This window comes from Ammodytes marinus, assembly GCF_949987685.1.
Source record: "Ammodytes marinus genome assembly, chromosome: 9".
NCBI classification, from domain to species: domain Eukaryota; kingdom Metazoa; phylum Chordata; class Actinopteri; order Uranoscopiformes; family Ammodytidae; genus Ammodytes; species Ammodytes marinus.
The window spans coordinates 24387702-24410796 of NC_137213.1; the positions used below are offsets into that span (position 1 = coordinate 24387702).

Consider the following 23095-nt stretch of genomic DNA (forward strand, 5'->3'; position numbering starts at 1 on the left):
TACACATTTAACGATACATTCCCCTCATTTTTGGCAAGGTGATGGCAAGAGGAACGGTATATGAGTCAGTGGGTTTTAGGTTAAGTGCAACTGTAGGTTATTTTAAGGAGGATTGTTTCTTGTATGTGTCTATAATATAGGATTTAGCAGATTGATATGTGATGGTAATGGAATTTTTCATCCTGTCCCTCTGTTTTTTTGTAGCAGTATTATAAGTTATTAACAGATATCGTACAAAAGATAAGAATTCAAACAAAGCACCGAAACTAGGAAAACTGCAATGCATTAAGTAGAATCTCCTAATTATTTGATTTATTTATTTGGTCAGAAAATATATTTTTTACTATATCTAGAATTCCATTTACACATCTCTTGCCTTTAGCACTTTTTAGATGTTGCCTACTTGCCAATTTTGTTTTAAAACTGAGATGTCTGTTATGCTATTGTAGGATAATTCTATAAAAGAAAATACCGTTGGCGCTCTTAAATGTGATGATACATTTTTGGGGGAGTATTTGGGATTTTCCTCTGTGAAACGATAATGCCAATGTTTTGGACTGTATGTCGGTTTACTGTAGGTTGGAGCAATGGACTTGTTCTCATATTTTAATCTGAATTATATGCATCACAATTTGGATTTCACTGTATTATTATGTCCAGGAATGTCAGATCATGGCTGTTTAACAACTGTTTACCATGATTTGAATCTGCAAGCAAAGTATTGATTCTGTATTTTTGATGTAAGAAAGTTCCAGAATACAATTAATCAAGTGTATTATTGTACAACTTGTAACAGTGGGGATTTTAAGTGCAATGCTTTATATTTCTTCAGACACAAAACATACACACACTACTTTGAGTTTTGCCGTAAGGGGCCAATTAGTTTCACATTCATTAGTGCATCTTATTTTAGTCAAAATAGTTTGCTGTTATTGCTGACAGCATTAACTAAACGTGTTACTCGTCATTCATTCTGGTGTGAGCCCCCGGTTATGAAGAAAAATCACTTGTGGACCATCTTACTGTGAAGGATGTTTGTCCACACATGCAGATACTGTCATTTTCAATGTTATGACAATGTCTATTAAGCTAAAACATTTGTATAATATGATTGTTGATACACTGTTTTTAGTAGAAAGTCCTACATACATAGGCTACTACATATTCTGTTGCATCCATTTTGCTTAATATGCAAAGACTTGATGATATAGTGGCAATGTAAACCTCTAATAAACATTTTGCTGCTGATGTTGGCCTCCTATGTTACAATGATCTGTCTGAATTAATGAAAGTTAACATTGTTTGTGTACATCATGGACCTATAAAGAAGGTGTACATCTCTGACTGACCAGTGTCCATCCTGTGGAAGTGTCCTTGAGCAAGGCACTGTCTGGGACTACCAGTAGCATGTCTGCAAGTGCCACAAACAGAATAGTTAAAAAAATGAATAATAACCTTTCATCAACTTCGGACATGTATTTGAGCTGGCAAACGAGGAAAATGTGCACTTTGTTATCGAGGGGAAATATTTCAAAGGTGACGAAAAGTTTCATTGGGATCAGGCATTCTGCGAGGCCACATCGTGTTGATAACTGGGGACCTTGCAAACACACTACACACCAAGACGAGTGAAGATGGCGGATGTGTTGAGTGTTCTCCGTCAGTATAACATTCAGAAAAAAGTCATCGTCGCTAAAGGGGATGAAGTTATTTTCGGAGAGTTCTCCTGGCCGAAAAATGTCAAGACCAACTACATAATCTGGGGGTATGTCAGTGCTAACATGTCTGCATAGCGCTCTTGTAGGCCCGCTGCTGAAGCTCATCGGTGATGGTCACGGCGGAAGGCTCGCTGGAAGCTACATGCTAAGATGCTAACTTAACTCCTCGGGTCGTTATTGCGCTTCAAACTTTAAGCTATATTTGGCTACTTTGGCGTGCTAGTTATGCACGGCACCTAGAGCACCGAGTGCAATTTCTAGCCTCTATGCGTGTCAACTTCTGTTTTTTTTAACCAAACCTCTAATGCATTTATGAGAGATGCAGCCACAGCTAAACTTGCACTAGTAATGTGATGCTAACTGAGCGACGTTAGCCAGCGGTGAGTTGTGTTCCCATTGGGTCAGGGGGTCCAGTGGTCCGACGGGAAGATGTGTGTATTTAGTTTCAATGTTCACGACTATTTAGCAGGTTTGTTTATGATGCAAACAGCCAACTTTGTAACGCAGAGCATGAAGCTGCTAAGGGATTGGTCCATTATACAACTAGACAACAGCAGATAGTTCCGTAAAATACATGGTAGAATACAGAACCAGTTTTCGTTACTCCAATAACGTCACCACCATATTTACTTCATGTTATGAACTTGTGCTGTGCAATTCAGCTGTACTGAAATCTACCACCTGCTGCAGGGTGTGTACATTTGAGTCATATGTTATCATGAAATCTGAGTTTTAATTTCCTTCCCTACAGTACTGGTAAAGAGGGCCAGCCCAAAGAGTACTATACTTTGGACTCTATCCTGTTCTTGCTCAACAATGTGCATCTTCCGCATCCATCGTATGTGCGACGAGCTGCAGTAAGTGTCACACTACCTTATCCTGTCACTCCCATTATGTTGTTTAAAGACTAACTCTATGTATCAGCTTCTTTCTTTTCTTCTCATTAGCAAAATATTTAAATTTAGTTTTATGAATGCTTGTTTACAGACCGAGAACATACCTGTTGTCAGAAGACCTGATCGAAAAGGCTTGCTGTCATATCTCAATGGGGAGAGTTGTAAGTAACACTCTAGAGATCTCCTTGGACGGTATATTGTGTGCAGGATACAACATTTAGTCTGTGTATTTATGCTATCATAATTCCTTCATGATTCAAACACAATACATCAATGACAGTTTTCTTGATTAAGCCCAACAAGAGGAGTCTGCATTTAGTTGTTCTAATTGTAAACTTAATAATGGTTCTACTTTTGTTCTTCCACAGCGACGTCTACGAGTATTGACAGAAGTGCGCCCATAGAAATAGGTTTGCAACGGCCAACGCAGGGTAAGTTCCCATTATAATTGTTACATCAAGATGAAGTTGTAAAAAGTTAGTTCCACCTGTAGTTATAATTGATTGCTAGAATAGATTAATTGTTTTTATTTTAAAGTGTGATTAGAACTTAATGAAATGTATTTATAGCTGCTGTCTACTACAGCATTTTCTATTAAAACGGTGATATCACGGTCAATTGTCAGTCATACCACTGTTCTCCTTTTTTAGTCAAAAGAGCAGCTGATGAAGTTTCTTCTGAAGCCAAAAAACCAAGGATTGAGGTAAACAGACATAAAACAGATGCATAGTGTATATACATACTATACTCCCATGTTGGTCAGTACAGCCATGAATCATTCACACCCTTATCTCTGCTCCACAAGCAGCAATGGTTCCAGCACACACTTGATTGATTACTGGTAACAGCTGGAATATCAAATAAGTCAATAAGTTCCACTAAAGTAAACCAATACAAATGTGAGCTGGGAGCTCTTGTCCTGAAAATGTTTCAACTAAATTCAAATAGAATTAGGACAAAATATTTACAACCATGTAAATATACAATTCATTTTGTGGTGATTGGCTGTTAATTTTTAATAAAATGAACACAAACTACTCAACGCGGAATGTAACCGCATTTCCATCCACTTTTGCCAAGTGAAACATTTGAACGTGCATTTGGGAAGTTTATATTCAGCCAAAGTATGTGTGTGCGTTAGGTAATGAAGTTGCAGTTAACTGAATAGTTGTTTCAGCTGACAAACTGGGTAAATTGTCTCGCTCCCATGCAAGACATAAGGAACAGTGGTTCAACAGTTGACCATATTGTTCCTTGTGGTGGTCGGTGTTACTGAGCTGTCCATTTTATTTTTTAAGTTTGATCGAAGTGCGTGTAATGTCCAATAAGTCCAAACAATAGTTACTACAGTAATGTACGATGAGTGTAGCTGCCAAAGCAGTGAACTTTTGTAACTTCAGCACTGACTTGGTAAATCATAGACCTGCGGTATTACCTGTCGTTTGATTGCATTTATTTGCTAATGGTGCGTGTACGCTGCTCTCTTTTCAGGATGAGGAGCGAGTGCGTCTGGACAAGGAGCGTCTGGCTGCCCGTCTGGAGGGCCACAAAGAGGGCATCGTTCAGACTGACCAGATCAGGTATAGCAGGAAGAAACCTCACCAGTATCCATGGATTTCACCACTTACATCAGTTTGGGTTTTTGTTCAACATACAATGCCAATTAAAGGTGGAGTCAGTGATTCTGGATAATGCTTGTTGTTAAAATCACGTTTTGTCAAAATCAGTGAATATCTGCTCACAATCCACTACCTGTACTTACTCTGTGTGTGCTGACACAAAAAAAAATCCAGTGGTAAAACACAGCCTAGGCTCTTTGAACTGGCATGTTGCTTGCTACGGTGGGCCCCCTTTGTTTATGTACCCATTGTTGACATACCAGTTTAAAAAGCCTACGCTGTGTATTAATACCAGATTTCTTTTGAACGTAGACACAGTATAGACTGGTAACTGTGAGAGAATATTTTCAGATTTTACAACAAGAGTTTTCCAGAATCACTGACTCCATCTTATAAATCTGATAGAGTTTCAATGTTTAGTAAAACACAAGAGCCACAGACCAGTTCCTCAAAGTGGCGTGCTGCTCCCAATGATAAGAGCTTTTCTACTCCTCCCTCCAGATCACTGTCCGAGGCCATGTCAGTGGAGAAAATCGCCGCCATCAAAGCCAAGATTATGGCCAAGAAACGTTCCACCATCAAAACAGATCTGGACGATGACATAACCCTGAAGCAGAGGAGCTTTGTGGACGCTGAGGTGGATGTCACCAGAGATATCGTCAGCAGGGAGAGGGTCTGGAGGACCAGGACAACCATTCTCCAGAGCACCGGAAAGGTCTGAGTCGGCTTCTGTTGACAGCAATTGTCTTTCCCCAACATGTTGCACTGTTCCTTTTATCAAATGTTCTCATGTTCTAACCTGCACACGGTCTCAGTCCCAGTTTTCTGTGCTTACCTGAATTTCAAAGCAGCCATCCCTTTTTTCCCCACATCTGCTGAGCTCTCAGGTAGTTAGGTGTGGGGAAAACATCCAAATTGGCCAACTGTGAAAATACCCTTATGGTGTAGCAATGTTAAAATCTCAACCACTAGATGGCAACCACAGCAGGATTCTCACCCAGTGTGTATTTTCTTTCAAACATTTTTTTTTGCTGGGCCATTGAAAGACTTTGACATGCTTTTCTCTTCCTGGTATCAGGCTTAAAGTAATTTTCCTGGCATAGTACATCTCCAAAATCGAATGTACGTACCAATGTGTAGGGCCCTATGAAATCCGTTTTATTTTTTTCCAAATTCCGTTTTATTTTTTCACAAATTCCGTTTTTTCCGTTTTAATCTCATGACTTCCGTTTTTTTACAATTAACACTCATTTCGTCATCAGAACGAGTGTCTAATTATTGCGAACAAATAATATTCTAACAATTTAATCGGATATAAGGCTAAATTTAAAATACATCACAACATTGCACTGTTTTTAGTGCTTAAAAAAAGCGAAAAAACAAATTTGTTGGGTATAGGCTATAACTGAAAATAAAGCCATTCATTTTGTGCTTCAAGTGAAACATTAAATATTATTTTTACATAAATAATAAAGTCCTTATTAACTTTGCAAGAAGCTGGACTAGAGTGAAAATTGGAAAAGGCTCTATAAGTCCATGGCTTTTACCTATGGGACAGCGCTTCACCCAACAGCGGGCTGCAACACCAACCTACAGTCTATTGTGCAACGGAGAGTTAGTTAACATTAGCGTTAGCCGACATCACGGCAACAGCTGAATAATGTAACACATGACGCTACATGAAAACAACGGGCTGTAGACGCTAGAGTTATAATTGCGTGTAGGAAACATTGTTGAGACTGGAATTTCGTACCACAGCGGCCGTTCCATAATACAACACTCCCTTTAGCAATGGCTGAATATAAGACCTCCCTGTGCTGTGTATCTGCGGGAGCGAGTGGCATTAATAACTTAAAAACAGTAAACGTTTAACATGATTACGTGCTTTTAGATGCTTTAATCATATGCCGAATTTATAAACAGACCATATTATTAACAATAAATTAAGTTATGTACATGTCAGAGTTACGTACATGGATACATTCATAAGTAAACATTGAATAGACAGATTTGTGAAAGGGGTTTGGCGCTGTGTGTCACATTAGCGATCCTGCAGCCAGGCTCTACTTTTCACGGCAGTAGTTTGGTCTTTAGATGTTGCCAAAATTCCTCCCTAGTTCTGCTTTAATTTCAACCGTGTTGTTTCCCTTTGCCTTGGAAATTGAATTTCACCAAAATAATGGCGAATTCCGTGACATTCCGTGTTAACAAGCAGATTACGTTTTTATTGCCCGATTCCGTGATTCCGTCCGTGTTTTCGTTATCGCGGAAATCATAGGGCCCTAAATGTGGCTACATTTGGGGAAAAAAAATAAATTATTAATAATTATAAAATTATTTTTTAGCTGGTCATTTCCCACAGTCCAAAATGTTGCTTTTTGAAACATCAGTTGAAACAGCTGCCCACTGTGCAAAGGACAACTTCAAAACTTATCAGCTTTTAGTCGTTATGCCCCTCTGGCATTATACATGGTATGTGTGAAAACTGCATGGCCTGAATGCCTTTTTAAATCTGTTGGTAAACATTTGAATTACATACAGCATCTTACTGCATCTTGTTTTCAATAAAAAACATTTTTAATTCAATTACTTCATAATAACAGGCTAAAACTCTAATGTGCCTGTAGATGGCAGTATTTAGTCTTTCCTTTGTATATTGAAGAGGCAACTTCAAGGCGCATAGTAGCTGCTTTTTTTTAAACGTGATACTAAACTTTCATATACCAGGGACCCTGAAGCCATCATGCGTTTCACTTTATTGGTGTTGATGGAAAAAAGGAAGGGGTTTCTGTGCAGGGGTTTGTTCATTATTCTCATCTGTGTTGCTCTGCAGAACTTCTCCAAGAACATCTTTGCCATCCTTCAGTCGGTGAAAGCCAGAGAAGAGGGTCGAGCCCCGGAGCAGAGACCAGCACAGAACACTGCTCAGGCGGTAAGAACATTCTCTGCGGGTTATCTCTGTTTCTCTACACATAACACATCTCATTTTAGAGAATGTCAAACAATCTTTTAAAAAAAGATTAAAAAAATTACTCGGTTTTAGGGTTTTACAGTGGGCGAGCTGTGCCCTCAGCCCAGGTGACAGGTTCAGGATATAGGAATGACTGTTTGGATGCTCCCCCTTGTGCAAATTCCAACTAAATCAGAAAATGAGTATAGGACCTTATGTTACCGAGGTAGAGGCTTTTTCAAATCACTCATGAGGATATTCACTGTTATCCTGATGAAGATAATCTTAAAGGCAGGCAAGCAGGATCATCCGACACTCTGGGGAAAATCACTGGAGGGAGGACACTTTCCAGTTAGACATACAGTACATGTCAGTGTTTTAGCCACTGAGCTTACCAAAGCTCATAATTTTATTTTTAATTAAAATGTTGCATGGTCAACCTTTTAAATCCCTTATTGATCGCCCCCCACAATCATGATAAATCACTTTTTTTTTTTTTTTTTTTTTTTTTTTAATGTACTTCTAGTGTCTCAATTAAAAGGTGTTCTGACTGACATGTGCAACAGTTGATTGTTTGTGTTTCATGTTTGCAGGACCAGTCCTTAAGGAACAAGCAGCCTGTCCCAGCTGCCTACAACAGATACGATCAGGAGCGATTCAAAGGGAAAGAGGGTGAGTGTTTCTCATGCTCCTGAAGCTAATTTTAGTCTCAAAGTGTGTGTGTGTGTGTGTGTGTGTGTGTGTGTGTGTGTGTGTGTGTGTGTGTGTGTGTGTGTGTGTGTGTGTGTGTGTGTGTGTGTGTGTGTGTGTGTGTGTGTGTGTGTGTGTGTGTGTGTGTGTGTGTGTGTGTGTGTGTGTGTGTGTGTGTGTGTGTGTGTGTGTGTGTGTGTGTGTGTGTGTGTGTGTGTGTGTGTGTGTGGAGATATTGATCTGTCAAATATTCGATTTTCTTTACCCCATGACCTTTTCCACATATATCAATTAGCACATGTTATTGAAAGATAAAGCTTTACATGAAAAGACCATTTTGCTTCAGCATTCTGGCAACACCATTTGAAAATAACAGTGAAGGGCAGATTGAATACATAAATGCTCTTAGTGTGGTGTTATTTCATATGGACTTATTTAGGGTTGCAGAGGCCACCAAAGACTTTTTTATTTTGTTTTTTTATTTTTCCTTATTAGTGGGACATTGAGTCAACTGCATGTATGAAGAGGGTGGGTGCGGTTATTATTGGCCTATGGACAGGTTGTATACGTTCAGGTGTTGCCATTGTTTCTGGTATAAGTCTATGCAGGGCACATTGTACATTTATTTAACACGTTTTTCTTAAGTGGTGACATTAAGTGTGAGGACAGAAACTTGTTACACTATATTCGGGCGTCTTATTTTATTGACGATGTGCTTTTGAAATGAAACCTATTTTACTCTGCCAGTGATTCACAGCTTGTTATGTTTTGTTTTTATTCAGAAACGGAGGGTTTCAAGATCGACACCATGGGCACTTACCACGGCATGACCCTGAAGTCAGTGACGGTAAGATTAGAACTCCGCTGTTTGCCAATAGTGTTGTAATGTGCTGAAACCCAGAGCCACGCTGCGTGTCATTTTGTTTTAAACAATCTATTTATAATTATTTGTATTTGCTAGAACGGCTGCTAACCAAAGTCTCAATGTGACATATTTAATGAGAACACCCTGTGTTTCAGAGACAGTAAAAAAACACGATGCATATGAACATTGCCATGTAATGACTCAAAGAATGAGCCAGCATGAATTTAGTTACATTAAGTTAATTAATGTCAGAAAAAAAAGAGGCTTAACCTTGCCATTGACCATCTAAAATAGAACATCAGAAATCAGACATGAAAGTGTTTTCTTCCAATCTACATGTCACTTACATGCTTGTCTTCATTAACAATGGGAGCTCTTGTGCTACATGAAGTCCTCCCATGGCTGGTCTCACATTTGTTATCAATGACTATGTTTACATGCGCAGCATATTCTGATTAAAGTCAATACTTCGGTTAAGACAATATTCCAAATAAGGTGTTTACATGCGCAGAAGCTACAGCGATATTCCAGTTTACATGTCAATCAGCACATTCTGAATATTCTGTCGATAGAAATCTGTGGTAGAAGCATCATGATGTCTTGACAGCATTTTTTTCCGGTAATAATTCCCGTCCCATCCAAGAAAAATGGAACATTCTTTATGTCATCGTTGTTGCCTTGCATTGTTTTCTCACATTTGTTATCAATGTGAAACTATCTCGATCCCGACTGGAAACTAGTCTCTTGTTAAATGACTCCGTTGACTGTTTGACACACATGTTTTATTGGCACTGCACCCTGTCCACTCGGCATATTTAAAACGCAAACATATATGTGACGTATCATTGCAAAAAAGAGTAGCATTTGCACAACAGTGTAACACAACTTATTATTTGTCAAACATAAACAATCCAGTGGTTTGACTCGGACATATGAACAGTTTTCCTCTCCGATGTATAAAATTGGCTATCGAGCATTCCACTAGTCTTTACACAACATGTATACAACATTAATATTGAGTTTCCATATGTACAAAGTTTGGAATAATACTTTGGATCCAATTTAAGAAGAGAATGTGCTGAGCTGTTTAACTCAATATTTGAGCTTGGGAGTTGGAGGGTTAACAGGATGTTTTTCCCTCATCAAACTGGTCTCTCTCTTTTAATTCTGTTGGCGTGTGACCTGCGTGATCGGGGTCTGTGTGTGTTGATGCAGGCGTTGTGTTTGTTGCTCTGCAGGTGATGCCAATATTTGAGTAGTTCATTGGGATGGAACCCATGCGATGTTATCAGGTGGTTGTACTTGCAGCTGGAGTAAGACACCCGCCAGTGGTTGAATAGGAAGGCATTGGAGGGCGGAGTGGGCTCGATGCCATACTTGGCCAGGCATATTCCCACATACACATCCTCCAGGTGCAGGTAGGGGATGCCTAGCGATGCCTGGTAGATTTTCCTGGCCAAGTCTCCAGAGAAGACGTAACCGGTCCCAGAGCAGAAGGTGGGATACCTGTCACCGGGGTAAAGCTCCTGGGGCATGTACCACTTGCTGTTCTTATTTCGGTTAGGTGAAAAGCCTCTCATGTTGTTCCCCGTGAAGTAGTTCTTCTTTGGCTTGAGTTCCGGCCTGAGCAGCTTGTAAACGAGGTACTCTGTGTTGACGAACATGTCACTGTCCGTCTTCATGACGTAGCTGGCTCGCGGGCAGTGAGCTGCCACCCAGTTCATCCCCATCAATGTCTTAATGGTCAAATTTTTGTAGGAATCCATAAAGTCCTGCTGGATGATATCACCATATCTCCGGCTTTCCGCTTCCAGCATCCTTTGCTGCAAAAGCCCCAGCTCGCCCTCGTTCCTCCCCAGCAGAAAGAGGCGGATTAATCCCAGAGCTACACTCTGGTTCCCCCATGTCTGCCGTATGGCGCTCCTCGCCTCCACCTGCCGAGCCTCTGTGGCTATCAGCAACACCAGAAATGGCCCAGGTCCGCTCGCCAAACATTTGTCTGGCTCGTTGATGATGTAAGCAAAAGGCCCTTGTGATATTGGGCCGCTGAGTTCTCCCTCTACACTTGCTTCAGAAGCGTTCTCATAGCTTGGGCTGCTTTGAGGAGGGGAGACACGCTCCTTCTCATCAGAGCTAATGTTGGCATCGGCTTTGAAAGTGGGCTGGGGAACGATGACAAACCTCCACGCAGAGTGCTGGGCGCTCACGTTCCATTTGGCCTTAGTGGTATGAAGTTCCCCACCTCTGTACACCACCGGATGCCCTCTCCAGCGTGGCAGGCCTGTGAGTTTAGGCAGCCACACCTGGTGGACCAGAAAGACCAGTACACCCAACAGTGAGACCAGATAGAACAGTTTAGTTGTGTGTGTACAACAGTGGCGACGTCTCCACTGCATGGTTACAGCAGGACTACTTCACTCATACACTCCCCCAGGAGGCAAAGTCAAATTTCAAACTTGGTTTGCTTAAGGGACTTGAATCTTATTCTAATATCTGATGAGCATACATGAAGAGGAATTTGCTGTTGCCTGAAGAGCCAGCTGCAAGGTGTGAGTCCGCTCTGATGTTCCATCTCTAAGGATTGCTCTAGAAAAAAGAGGAGAGGATGTATTAGCAATATCAAAGATACAGTGTCAAAGTTACATTTAAACTCCTGTAAAATAACTACAAACCCAATTCTGCAGTTCGCCTCAACTCTGTGCTATTTCTTTAGCATCTTTCAGCTAATTGTTTTGGTTTTATAGTGTGCAACTTGACTGTTTGGTTCATTCTCACTGCTCTCATCAGGATGTTGTTTTAGTGAAAAGGCTGAAAAAACGAACTACACTTATCTGTCCAGCAGCAAACCACAGACGAGCAAAGTTGGCTACGAGCTGGTGAACATGGCAGGCTCATTTTGTTTACGTTGGCCTTGTTGTACATACCAGTTTACAGAGGCTCACACAGTGCGGACAGGTAGCAGATTATGAGGAGATATTCACTCATTTTGACAAAGTGATTTCTCAACAAACATTCTCCTACATGAGCTAGTGTGCCTTTTTAAGGTCAAGATTAGAAGCTTTATTCATCCTAATCCTTACCTTTTTTTAAAAAAATGTAACCAGCAGTCATTTCCCCTTTCTGTTGTTGAGATTAACGAAAATAAAAGTAAATGATTGTACAAGGAATTGGCATTTCAGGATCTGTATTCTTAGAAAGAGTATTGGTCTTGTTCCCTTTTTTTGTTTTCATATGAAATCATTTTAATCTGGTATGAGAATTAACGGTAGGCTCTGCTCTTCTCAACCCAACATTTCTTTGCTCTTGGAACAGTATCCAGATGAGAGGTTGTTATGAGATGAACTGCCTATGCTCGCAGGCTGCTAGTCCCATGAAGTGGAGTGTCTTCTGTCAGTGTTTTGACTTTAAGGACCCCAACAAGACAAAGAGCGGTTTGTGAGAGCTCACAGAGGCCCTGAAAAGACTTCTGTTAGCTCCCTTGCATGCATCAACAGGAATAGAAAGGAGAGGAGTGTTTTTTTTTTTCTTTCTTTCTGTCACTAAAAGGCACACCCTTCAGTTCACATCCTGTATTCTACATAACCCCCAATGATTTTTGGCGGTATGCATTTCTTCCACATGGTTAGTGTCATGTCGAAGCACGTTTGCATTTGAAGCCTTCACGGCCTAAACTCACCCATTTTAATCGAAGTGCTCGTCCGCTTCTAGCGTCCATCGTTACTGAATATGATTAACTGCCATCCCTCTTAATCACTGCTCCCGCTTTGCTCTCGGCCAAATCAGAATCACATGCAGCTCGGGCTTGATGATTCAGGTCCTTATTTATTCCCCTATCTCCTTTTTAACCCGATCAAATACAGGGAACGTTGCAGTCCTCCCTCCCTCCCTCGCGCTCGCATCTACTGCAGGCATGCACAGGTGTGACTGTGTTGCGTGTGTGCATGGGAAAATAAAGATGTGTCAGAGAAGCGTTGCGGCCTCTCCATCTGCCTTGACGCATTGTCCCCAGAGACTGGATGCTAACGGTGCTGCTACCTTTTAGAGTAGAGAGATCTGTCTGGCGGTCAGCTGCAGCTCCTGAGTCCTTTTCACTGTCCTCGCTGGTCGTATTGTGAACACAGTGGATAAACAGGGATCATCTCCGTGTGATGCATAAAGCCATGCATCTCTCATTTCTGTGCCGATCCTCGTATGCTCCTCTGCTTTGATTCACCCCCCCATGTTAACTTCCCTCCCTCCCTCGTGCCTCTGTCATTTATTTTGTCGTTTCATTTTCCTCCTCTCGTTCTCCTCATTCGGCAGCCCTTTGCGCGCTCCGCTCTGTGCTGCCGCTATGTTGTCTGCAGTGTAGAGGGCTAAAGGGGGTGTGAAAGCAGCGGGGGAGGAGGAAGAAGATGAACAGGGGCTAGCGTTGTAGTGTGTGTGTGTGTGTGTGTGTGTGTGTGTGTGTGTGTGTGTGTGTGTGTGTGTGTGTGTGTGTGTGTGTGTGTGTGTGTGTGTGTGTGTGTGTGTGTGTGTGTGTGTGTGTGTGTGTGTGTGTGTGTGTGTGTGTGTGTGTGTGTGTGTGTGTGTGTGTGTGTGTGTGTGTGTGTGTGTGTGTGTGTGTGTGTGTGTGTGTGTGTGTGTGTGTGTACAGCAGCTCCAGGCTTGGTGGCAGTACGCTCTTCCACCACGTCACGCCGTCTCTGCTGCGCTGTGGCTGTCTGCTCTGTTAGGAGGGGGTGGGCGGCAGGCTACTGACCTATTTGTATTCACGCCCAATCTCCAGAAAGAGGAATAAAAGTGTCAGTTCAATTTCGGCGTGCTGTGAAGTAAGAGGAAGAGGAGACAGAAAGCTTGTGTCTGCACTTCCACAAATCTCAAAAGGCTTGCAGAATTGCCTAATTTGATTTGAAAAATGGCAAACGTGAGGTTTCCCCTTTTTTTTTTTTTGTGCTCAACAATAAACAGTGCAACTCAAAAGCCCTGTTTAATCTGTCTCCTCCCAGCCTCTGGTACTGGATGATGATGATGATGATGATGATGATTGGAACACAGATAATTAAAACAATTGTGTGTGCTCATTCAGCCGTGCTACCCATGGTCTGGAACGCCTGGATTTTTATATTGAGGCATTGTCATTTTAATTCTACCACAGTAGGACAAGCAGTGTCTTTTTTTTCCCCTTGGGTGGCACTGTGAGGAGGAATGCTTGGCTGTGTGCGTGCTCATGGCCAGTCGTCATCTTATCAGATGGTCTACCTCATATTGGGCTTTTTCAATTTTCATACTCGAGTTTGTATTTATTGTACAGGCAAGAGAAGGACACAATGATAAAACACAGTGTGTATCTTGGTTTAGTTTAGAAGCTGACAGACTAATGGAAAGGTGAAGCTGTGTCTTCCATTCACATGAATAGTTGATAAGCTCTCTGATATGTTTTTGTTGACTCATTGTTGACAAACTTTGACTATTCCACAGCTGTTGGCTACCAATAGAAATGTTATTACTTCATCCAGTAGTAAACTGATTTTATGTAGCGGGTCTTTTATGGTTAGACTGAAACACATCTGGCTGTGCTGTAAATAAAAAATAAAAAAATTATATAAATTATTATTATTATTATTATTGCAATTAATGTTACAGGTCAATGAGCTGGACTGTTTCAAGTTCTAGATGTATTGAATTTACAGGATTGTTGCATGGATTGAATGACTACCATCCACCATGGAAAAGTCCCTGATAGGTGGTTGTTTTGATATTGCAATCCCTTTTTATATACTGTATTTTAAAGCTTTAAAAGGAGCAGAGCACCTCTTTTAGCAAAGTGTACTAACATTGGAGAGGAAGTGCATTGGAAGTAGAAGCAATCAACTATGGCTGAGCTGCAGACAGGCAGTTTATCTGTAATTGGCCCGGATCCTGTACTGCGGCTCCTGGAATGAGACTAGAGACGTTGGGCCTGCTAACAGTTTAGATTGGCAGTTAATTAATCATATACATTGTCAAACTGCTGACGATGTGCAGATGTCATCCTCTTAATACTCAAGTTTTTTTGCACAGCTAATAATGCTCAGTGGTTTTCATATCGGCATTGCTTGGATTGGCTGGGATGAAATGTCCTAGCATCTGTAGATAGCTTCTCCAGAAGAACTTTAATTGTAGATGTTAAAGGACAGTCTACACTCAGGAAGAACCTTATACAATATGGATACACCTTTTCATTATTTTTAAGGAGGACAATTCAAAGGTTTAGCACCAAGAACCGGAGCTACTACAGGCTTGAGTCTATGCAATATTATGAGAGAGATTTCTTAATCATATGCAGCACAGGTTATCTTCTTCTTAACCTAATAAAATAGTGAAACTACGTGGAATATGTCTATTTCACACTGGAAACAAATAAGAATACATGTATTTAATTTACCAGCCTACAAGCTCTTCAGAGAACATTAGTAAATTGCATGAGCAGCACTAACTGAAAGGGCCTTAGTTTTCTCTTGTTGTCTGACATCATCGCCAATACTATGCACATTTAACTGTAAAATTACAATTTTGAAAAAGACAAGGTGAGAGCTTTGGAGTCACATGAACACACCAACAACAAAGTGTTGTGTTTTTCCAGGAAGGAGCGTCTGCTAGGAAGGCCCAGACCCCAGCACTGCAGCCCGTCCCTCGTCCAGGTGAGTGTTTACATGCTCAAGTTTTATGTGGATATTTTAAATTTGTCTGCTTAGTGTTTTTGTAAAAAAATACATAATGATTTTTCTATCAAAATGTTTCGACTGTATTTGAGTACCGTACTTTCCGTACTATAAGCCGCACTGGACAATAAGCCGCAGGTGTTATAATGTTTAATTACCATATGTAAGAGTTCGTGCACAGAGGGGATTGTCGGGAAAGAGATGGCTGCTTGAGGAAGCTCCCACATTTCAACAAACAAGTTGCATATTTGCATAACGTACGTAAGTGTTACCATTTTGTGCAATAGTAGCTATTAGGGATGGGCACGAGTGTTTTCGCTACTCGTGTGATCGCTTGCATTCCTCGAGGATCAATCATTCCTCGTTAAACTTTTTTCTATTTTTAGGACGCAACGCATCTGTCTACAGAACAACGGTTGACCGCAATAAAGCGCTCAATGCTTATGTCAAACAGTCACAGTTGCCATATGATATTAAGGATTTATTTTCCACAAGTTTAAAACACATTTTCCTAACTGAAAGTAATTAAATAAGCGGGCCACAATTTAAACCGATCGAGTAGGTCTGCGGTGGAGAGAGAAAAAAGAGAGAGAAAAAAAGCATGGGCTGTAGTTGGCTAACATTCAAAATAGACATTTAAAATAAGAAGGGCAGCAAATACAATAAAATTATTGTCCTACAATTTAAACACATAGATAGGCTAAATAACTCACCAAAGCAGTAGAAGTAGTAGGCTAGTATATCCAAGGCTAGTAATGCTCACTCCTGTCCGTGACTAATTACCGCGACTAATTCCTCGTTAACGGAACGTTACACCGTCGGCTTTTGAATCTCAATCCTATATTCCATAATAAAGGCTTCTTAAATGTCGTTTGCTCGAATGTGCCCGAAGTCAGCCTGGCTTCTTTACGTGTCTTTCCAAGTTTTCCAGCACCGCATTCAGCTCCGCGGTGCTGTGGAGACCACACACTGGCTGCGCTGCACGGAGGTGGCAGTTATTTGCGGTTTCTGTTTGACACAACGCTTAGTTTATTTAACTTGGATCAAAATATTTAATTTTGTTAAACTTTATATCCGTGTTGTGCCGTTTTGTACACGTATATAACATTTTAAAATAGGGGCGGCCCGCCGGCCGGCCTAAAGGCTACAACCATTAAAAAAAACAAAAAACGATTTTCCTCATCCACCAATCGAGATCATTTGAAACGAGGAGTACTCGAGTACTCGATTACTAACGCCCATCCCCAGTAGCTACAGAATATATACTGTGCTGTGTAATAACAGGGTCGAAAAACGGGGAAAAAGTCGCGGCTTGTAGGCCGAAAAGTACGGTACATGTCTTGTTCTGTTTTAAGATATGCGATCTTATTGCGATCTATTTATACAGTGTAGTTCAGTTCATACAGGGACGTACATTGCCATTCTCTTGGTCTCCGGTGCAAAACAAAGAATGAACATTTTCTCACTAAACAGAAGATGAGAGGGAGGAATTGTCAAGATTTTTCTGGGAAAAACGATGAATTAAATCAAACACTGTACGTCTGACCTAGTGGGTGAGAGATTGGAGTAGGGGTGTGAATCTTTTTGAAATTCCACGCTTCAATTTAAATTATAAATAGAGCTATAACGTCCGATAGAATACAGTAAGGGCTACACTGATAGACCCTGTTGTGAATCATGGTCTCGCATTGCTGGTGCAACCCAATCTGCAAAGATCTAAAGTTGCATCTGTAATACAAATTTCCAGCAAACAAACATGTGAGAGTTGCATCAGGAAATACAGGAAATGACAACATTACAGGAATTGATTTCTGTGTTAGAATTATAGAATATGTACACAGATAAATGCTAAATTTGGAAATGTAATCAATAATATATAAAATAAAAAGATGTATCTAAAAACTGGTAGGCTGTTATAAAAATAAACAATTTAATCATTTCACTCTTTCCTCAAAGAAAATATTATGTTATTTGTGTGAAGCAACTCAAATTATTCAAACTGTAAAGATTAAAAGTTTGTAATTTGTGTATTGGGGTTTGATGCTAGTGTTTCTACTATGAGTGTGTTCTGATTGACAGTGTGTGTGTGTGTGTGTTATCTCAATGAGGCTGGTTCATAGTGTTTGCTGCACTGAGTCTATTTTGCAGGTGACGTGAACTGTTCAGCTCCAGTGACTGTTGGTAGTGCAGATTGTAGTTAGAGTTTTGCAGACTGAGCTCCAGTTGTGCCCACTGTGGTTTAGCGATTTGAAAAACTAATACTTGAGCTCACCCGCAGAGCAAAACAAAATTCAAAGGAACTTCACTCTACTGCTTTTCCGAAAATAACTTGAGCCTTGCATAACTTATTTACACACATGTTTCTGGAAGAAACCGCCCGCATCTGTGAATGGGTCTTTTGTTTGGTGATAAGAATCCGACGTCTGTTTCTCAGCAAGTATGGACTCAAAGATGTGCTTGATATGGAAAGGAAAAGAGGAGGGAAAGGAATGCAGGAGCCTTTTATGTTTTTAATTTCTTTTTATCTGAGCCATCTGCAGTATAATGTGTGTGTGTGTGTGTGTGTGTGTGTGTGTGTGTGTGTGTGTGTGTGTGTGTGGAACCCTGCTGTAAGCCTCCTGCTAATGCATCCAATATTTCTGGTAGTGTAGTGCAAAAATAATCATAACATGACCATCCAGTGACAGAGAAAAAGCAAGGCAGTTTCCTTGAGGATTTTAATCATATGTTGTTGCCTGCTCCCTGCTGTATGCAAAATGATATTCTATCTACATGTGTTTATGTTTACAAACATTTTTCTCATCTTGTCTTTTTTCACCTCCTAGTTTCTCAAGCCAGACCTCCGCCAAATCAAAAGAAAGGTACATTTCGTTCTCTCAGTGAAATACTACATGTATTTCTCCAGCATAAATGTAAAATACAATATACTGTACGTTATGTAAAACTATGTATTTACTATTAGCCCACGTTACTATATATAACTATCACATTTTTTTCATAATTCTTGCTTTTTCTATTCTGTTATATAACTGCCTTTTATTTGACGGTCTATCCGACACTTTTATTTATTTATTTATGTAAAGACTTTTTCATGTTGACTTTTCCCAACAGGCTCCCGGACACCCATCGTCATCATCCCTGCGGCCACCACCTCACTCATCACAATGCTCAATGCTAAGGATCTCCTGCAGGATCTAAAGTATGTCAATCAACCTGCTCTTGAGATCTTGATCTTAGTGTGTTTTTTGTCCCGTCCACACACACACACACATTTTTTTCAAGCTGTTACACTTTCATAACGGGGTCATTGTTTTATGCACTTGTTTTGTGCTTTCAGTACTAAGTATAAGTTGGATTACAATTTTGAAGGGAAGGTATGGAAGGAAGATCCTTATCTCATTTCGAGCTTAAAGGTGCTATGAGGAACTTTTAAATATTTCTGAGACTGTCTAATTTTCCTTCTTATGATCATAAATGGCATGTAACAGCAAACGAGACCATCATTGCAAAGAATGCTATTTTTATATAGTTTTTCTTTATGCCTTTATCATGGCTCCATCACCCTGGAACTACAGCTGGCATAGAAATAAAAAAAATACCGCTTTTGCCCAAAGGGGGTGCAAGAATGAATAAAAGCTGAAGTTCCTCAGAGCACCTTTTTTAAGCTACAATTTATAATCTTCAGACGATTCAATAATCTATTCAGTGAAGGTGTCACAATTCCAGACAGTTTTCCTTTGCGGTTATTGAAGTCAACACAGCCCCACCCAATGCAAACAATGCCTTGATACACCCACTAGTTTCCCTTTTTCTGTTACAGCCATTGAGTTCACAGAATGACGAGATACAAACGGAACAATCTGCAAATAGCTCTGCTTAGTCCAATTGAACGACGAGAGATGGCAAAACCAGGATTGCACTACATAAGCCAAGCTCTCTGAATCCTCTGAAAACTTAAATTCATATCTGCATTTCTTTTTTCTCTACGACATTAGAAATTGGTAAACGATCAATAGAATGTGACTCGCGCACTTGAATAAATCGCTGTGTTAAACTCAACAGATCTAGAAAAAGGGGGAAATCTGAAGTTTTTGTTTGTACTGTACCAGGTTCGTCACTCCAGAAGAGAAGAAGAAGCAGGGCATCCAGCGCGACAACGAGGTTCTGCTCCAGAGGCGCAAAGAGCAGATCCAGCCGGGCGGAGCTACACTGAGCGTCACCGTGCCCTACCGTATCATAGACCAGCCACTGAAACTGGCTCCTCAGGACTGGTGAGCTCACATTTACAACGTTTGTCAAGCAAAAATGATTCTATATGCATACCAAGGCTCGGCAGGACAATTCATTCATATAGCACATGCCATACACACAGGCAATTCAGAGTGCTTTACATAACACATTTAAAAGAAAAAAAAGGACAGACGTGGATGATTGAAAGAGGGCGAGAACAATTGAAAACCGCACCAACCCCATACCAAAAATACTTAATGCATATATTCATGTATTGTCTAATTGAATTATCCAAAGGACTCGATCAACCTCAGACTCTATATTTCAAGGGATAAACACAGTTACAATTGTACATCCTTCCTGTTGTTGGCCACATTGTCATAGCATGAAACTGCCACGCGTCATCCCAAAGCAGATGGCTCGGCCTGAGTCGTTAGCGTGGAATGACTCAGGATTACACATACCATACATTCTGATCACACCACCACATCATGTCAACATGGTTTCATTGTGGTTTAACACAGTTTGTCATTGGCTTTTATGATATTCCTGTAGTGGGTCTTATCTTTAAATGGCAACAGCCAGCACACAGTATAAAGTGCATCAAACATATGTCCCATTATACATTTGTCTTTGCAGTATTTGTAATAACAGATGGCAGGTGACTTTATTTCATCATAAATATTTCAAATCTTTATTTTGTGTCAGCAACCTGTGCATGTCTCTTCCGGCAGGGATCGAGTGGTGGCCGTGTTTGTTCAGGGTCCTGCCTGGCAGTTCAAAGGCTGGCCGTGGCTGCTGCCTGATGGATCTCCTGTCGACATTTTCGCCAAAAGTATGTAATACAGACCATTTTATTTTTTTACCATAGCGTATACTAACTGCCAAACAAGGCATCAGTTTGTGGTAGATTTGTAAAAGGATAAAACCATTCATAGAAAGCTCATAAATTCTCTTCTTATATATTTATTGAAGACATTTAAGTGAGCGTGCATTTGATTTAAAAATGCAATCGAAGGAAAACATGATACACATTAAAAGGTTTTGATTTAAACTGCAAATCATTTTGTACTGTATTGAAGAATCTCCCGCCTGCTTCTGACGATGTGATTTATTATACTGTAATCGGATTAAAAAAAAAAAAAACACATGCATGAAACTGTTTTTGAATTTCTTCCAGGAAATGTGTGCAGAGTGTACCTAGCCCAGTAAGGTAGAGATAGGCAGCCCATCTCAGCTTCAGAAAGCCGGTTAAAAATTCTAAATCATTTCATGCATCAAGTGGTTTTGGTGATTTTTTATTTTTTATTTTTTTTGCCATCTAGTTGTCCGTTAAATATAAAAAATATTAAATGGTGTGGTTTTAGATAAGCCTTTTTTTGTTGGTAAATGACTTTTTATTGAAAATATATTTAATTTAATTTAATTTTTCCTTTTATTTATCCTCGAACGATCAATTGAGGGGTGACCCTCATTTACAATGATGTCGAGTAAAAATACAATACACAAACAAACACAATGCAAATATACAAGTGACAAGAACAATTTAAACATTCAGATCAAATGAGTGAAGCAGAACATAGCACAGTGGAGTGGGGCTGATTCAAATAATATGTTTAGGTGCTACACTGGATCTCCTGGTGCTCAAAAGCTGTTGAAAATCCTTTATTGTGAGTCTTTTTACGTAGGTTTAAAAGGGAGGGGCAGCCACACTTATGCCGGCGTGTTTACGTCTGCCCTCAACCCAGATTCAACTATATAAGTGTGTGTGTGTGTTTCCCCTCCAGTCCGAGCCTTTCATTTGAAGTATGACGAGGCAAAGCTAGACCCCAACGTGCAGAAGTGGGACGTGACCGTCCTGGAGCTGAGCCGCCACAGGCGCCACCTTGACCGGCCCGAATTCCTAAAGTTTTGGGAAACCCTCGACAGGTCTTTTTTTTATTCCTCTTCCAAGTTTACGTATACCCATTGGCTTGATTGTCTACTACTGTTTTGTAATGAAGCACCTCCATACAGAGTCATTTATCCCCTTCTCTTTCTCTTTCATCAGATACCTGGTGAAACACAAAGCTCACCTCAGGTTCTGAGCCCAGATCACAGCGTCCATCCGAGCACTCTGACCTCCTTTCCTCTCCTCGGTCCACCTCTAGCAAGAACGCCCCCTCCCACCCAATCCAGGCTGCCATCCCACCTACCAACATGATCATCATTCTCCACTGGCATTCCTTCAACACTTCCTAATGCAATGTGCTGGATATGTCTCTCTGGACACTGGCAAGGAGAATTTATGGGAATTTTTGTGTTTTTGTTGTAATTGTTTTCTAATGTTTTCATGTAGTTAAACAAAAATACCAAAATGTTTTTTATATAAATATATATATATATATATATATATATATATATAAATATAAAAAGGCAACATACTATTGAAACAATTTTCAATGGGATGTTAAGCAGCATAATGGGGTGCGAGGGGGAAGAGGTTTGCATTTCTGTCAGATCATTGTCAGTGAATTCAACTCAAAACTGTATTGAGGAAAGAGTTACTTTACACTTATCTTTTCTTTTTTTCTTTTTTTTGATGGGTGTGTGGGGGGGGGTTCTGAATGTACATATATGATAGAAACCTGTCAGAGCCAAAACTTTGAGCAGAGACGAGGATGCAGGTAAGTGATTTGTTCATACTTGAGAAGCAGTTACTAGTTCAGTTGTTGACGGATCAGCACATCCCTTGGTCATACAATGGCCTCGTCAATCTTCTTTTTATCTTCCTTGTTGATGTTGTGCTAGAAGAGAGAGATGATTGAACAAAAAAAGGAATTGCTTTATGTCATCCCATGAAAATAGACAATAAAGCCTCAGAGAAAAACATTTCTGTGTCCTGTATTGTAGTTGCTCAGTGTTCACTTTATTAATCTTCTTTTCGTCAGTAGTTTTCTATGATCATAAAAGATGAAATGCATACCAGCACAATCGGACAAGGGACCAACAACTACAGGGGCCACAAAGTCCCAGCTCTACTGTGTTTTAGTTGCTTTTTGGTCCTTGTATTGTTCTTTTGTGGTGAACATTCCCTAACAACATGTAAACATCAACTGGCACTTGCAACATTACATCATTTTGTGGATTTGTCTTATTAGAGGAGCTGCACCTTTTAATATAACGCCTCCAGGATTGTAGTTTTAATTGTGCTTATATGGCACAATTTGCTTACATTGCCACATGGGGGCAGCTGAAACAAGCTGTGATCACAACATCATATACATTATAGATACTAGTTGATGCAACATATGTTGCGAACTTTTTGCCATCTCAACTTTACAAGTATGTATGCCAGTGTTGTTTCCAGCATGTTTCTGCTACTACTCAACTTAAACCTATGCATGTGTAAAAGCAACACACTGCTGATAATTCTGAACCACATCCGTGCGTTGGCATGAAGCC

General features: G+C 40.3%; 2 protein-coding genes across 3 annotated transcripts; one reads left to right on the forward strand and one right to left on the reverse strand.

Annotated features, from left to right (window-relative positions):
* The first annotated feature begins 1631 nt into the window (after window positions 1-1631).
* On the forward strand, window positions 1632-22522 carry cdc73 (cell division cycle 73, Paf1/RNA polymerase II complex component, homolog). The gene is made up of 17 exons (XM_080034209.1): window positions 1632-1765; window positions 2470-2575; window positions 2706-2775; window positions 2983-3045; window positions 3265-3317; window positions 4106-4194; window positions 4735-4948; window positions 7067-7165; window positions 7777-7855; window positions 8656-8720; window positions 15343-15400; window positions 18247-18282; window positions 18533-18620; window positions 19531-19692; window positions 20386-20486; window positions 21439-21580; window positions 21702-22522. Exons 1-17 carry the CDS (start codon window positions 1635-1637, stop codon window positions 21736-21738), a joined length of 1593 nt encoding a protein of 530 aa, XP_079890335.1. The 5' UTR covers window positions 1632-1634; the 3' UTR covers window positions 21739-22522.
* Window positions 9251-12937, reverse strand: LOC307255175 (beta-1,3-galactosyltransferase 2-like). 2 transcript variants are annotated; one of them, XM_080033813.1, is made up of 2 exons: window positions 12774-12937; window positions 9251-11324 (listed from the first exon to the last, which is right to left on the reverse strand). In XM_080033813.1, exon 2 carries the CDS (start codon window positions 11132-11134, stop codon window positions 9881-9883), a length of 1254 nt encoding a protein of 417 aa, XP_079889939.1. In that variant the 5' UTR covers window positions 11135-11324; window positions 12774-12937; the 3' UTR covers window positions 9251-9880. The 2 variants fall into 2 exon arrangements, with proteins under 2 accessions (XP_079889939.1, XP_079889940.1); XM_080033814.1 differs by lacking the exon at window positions 12774-12937 and adding an exon at window positions 12415-12492.
* Window positions 22523-23095: the final 573 nt, after the last annotated feature.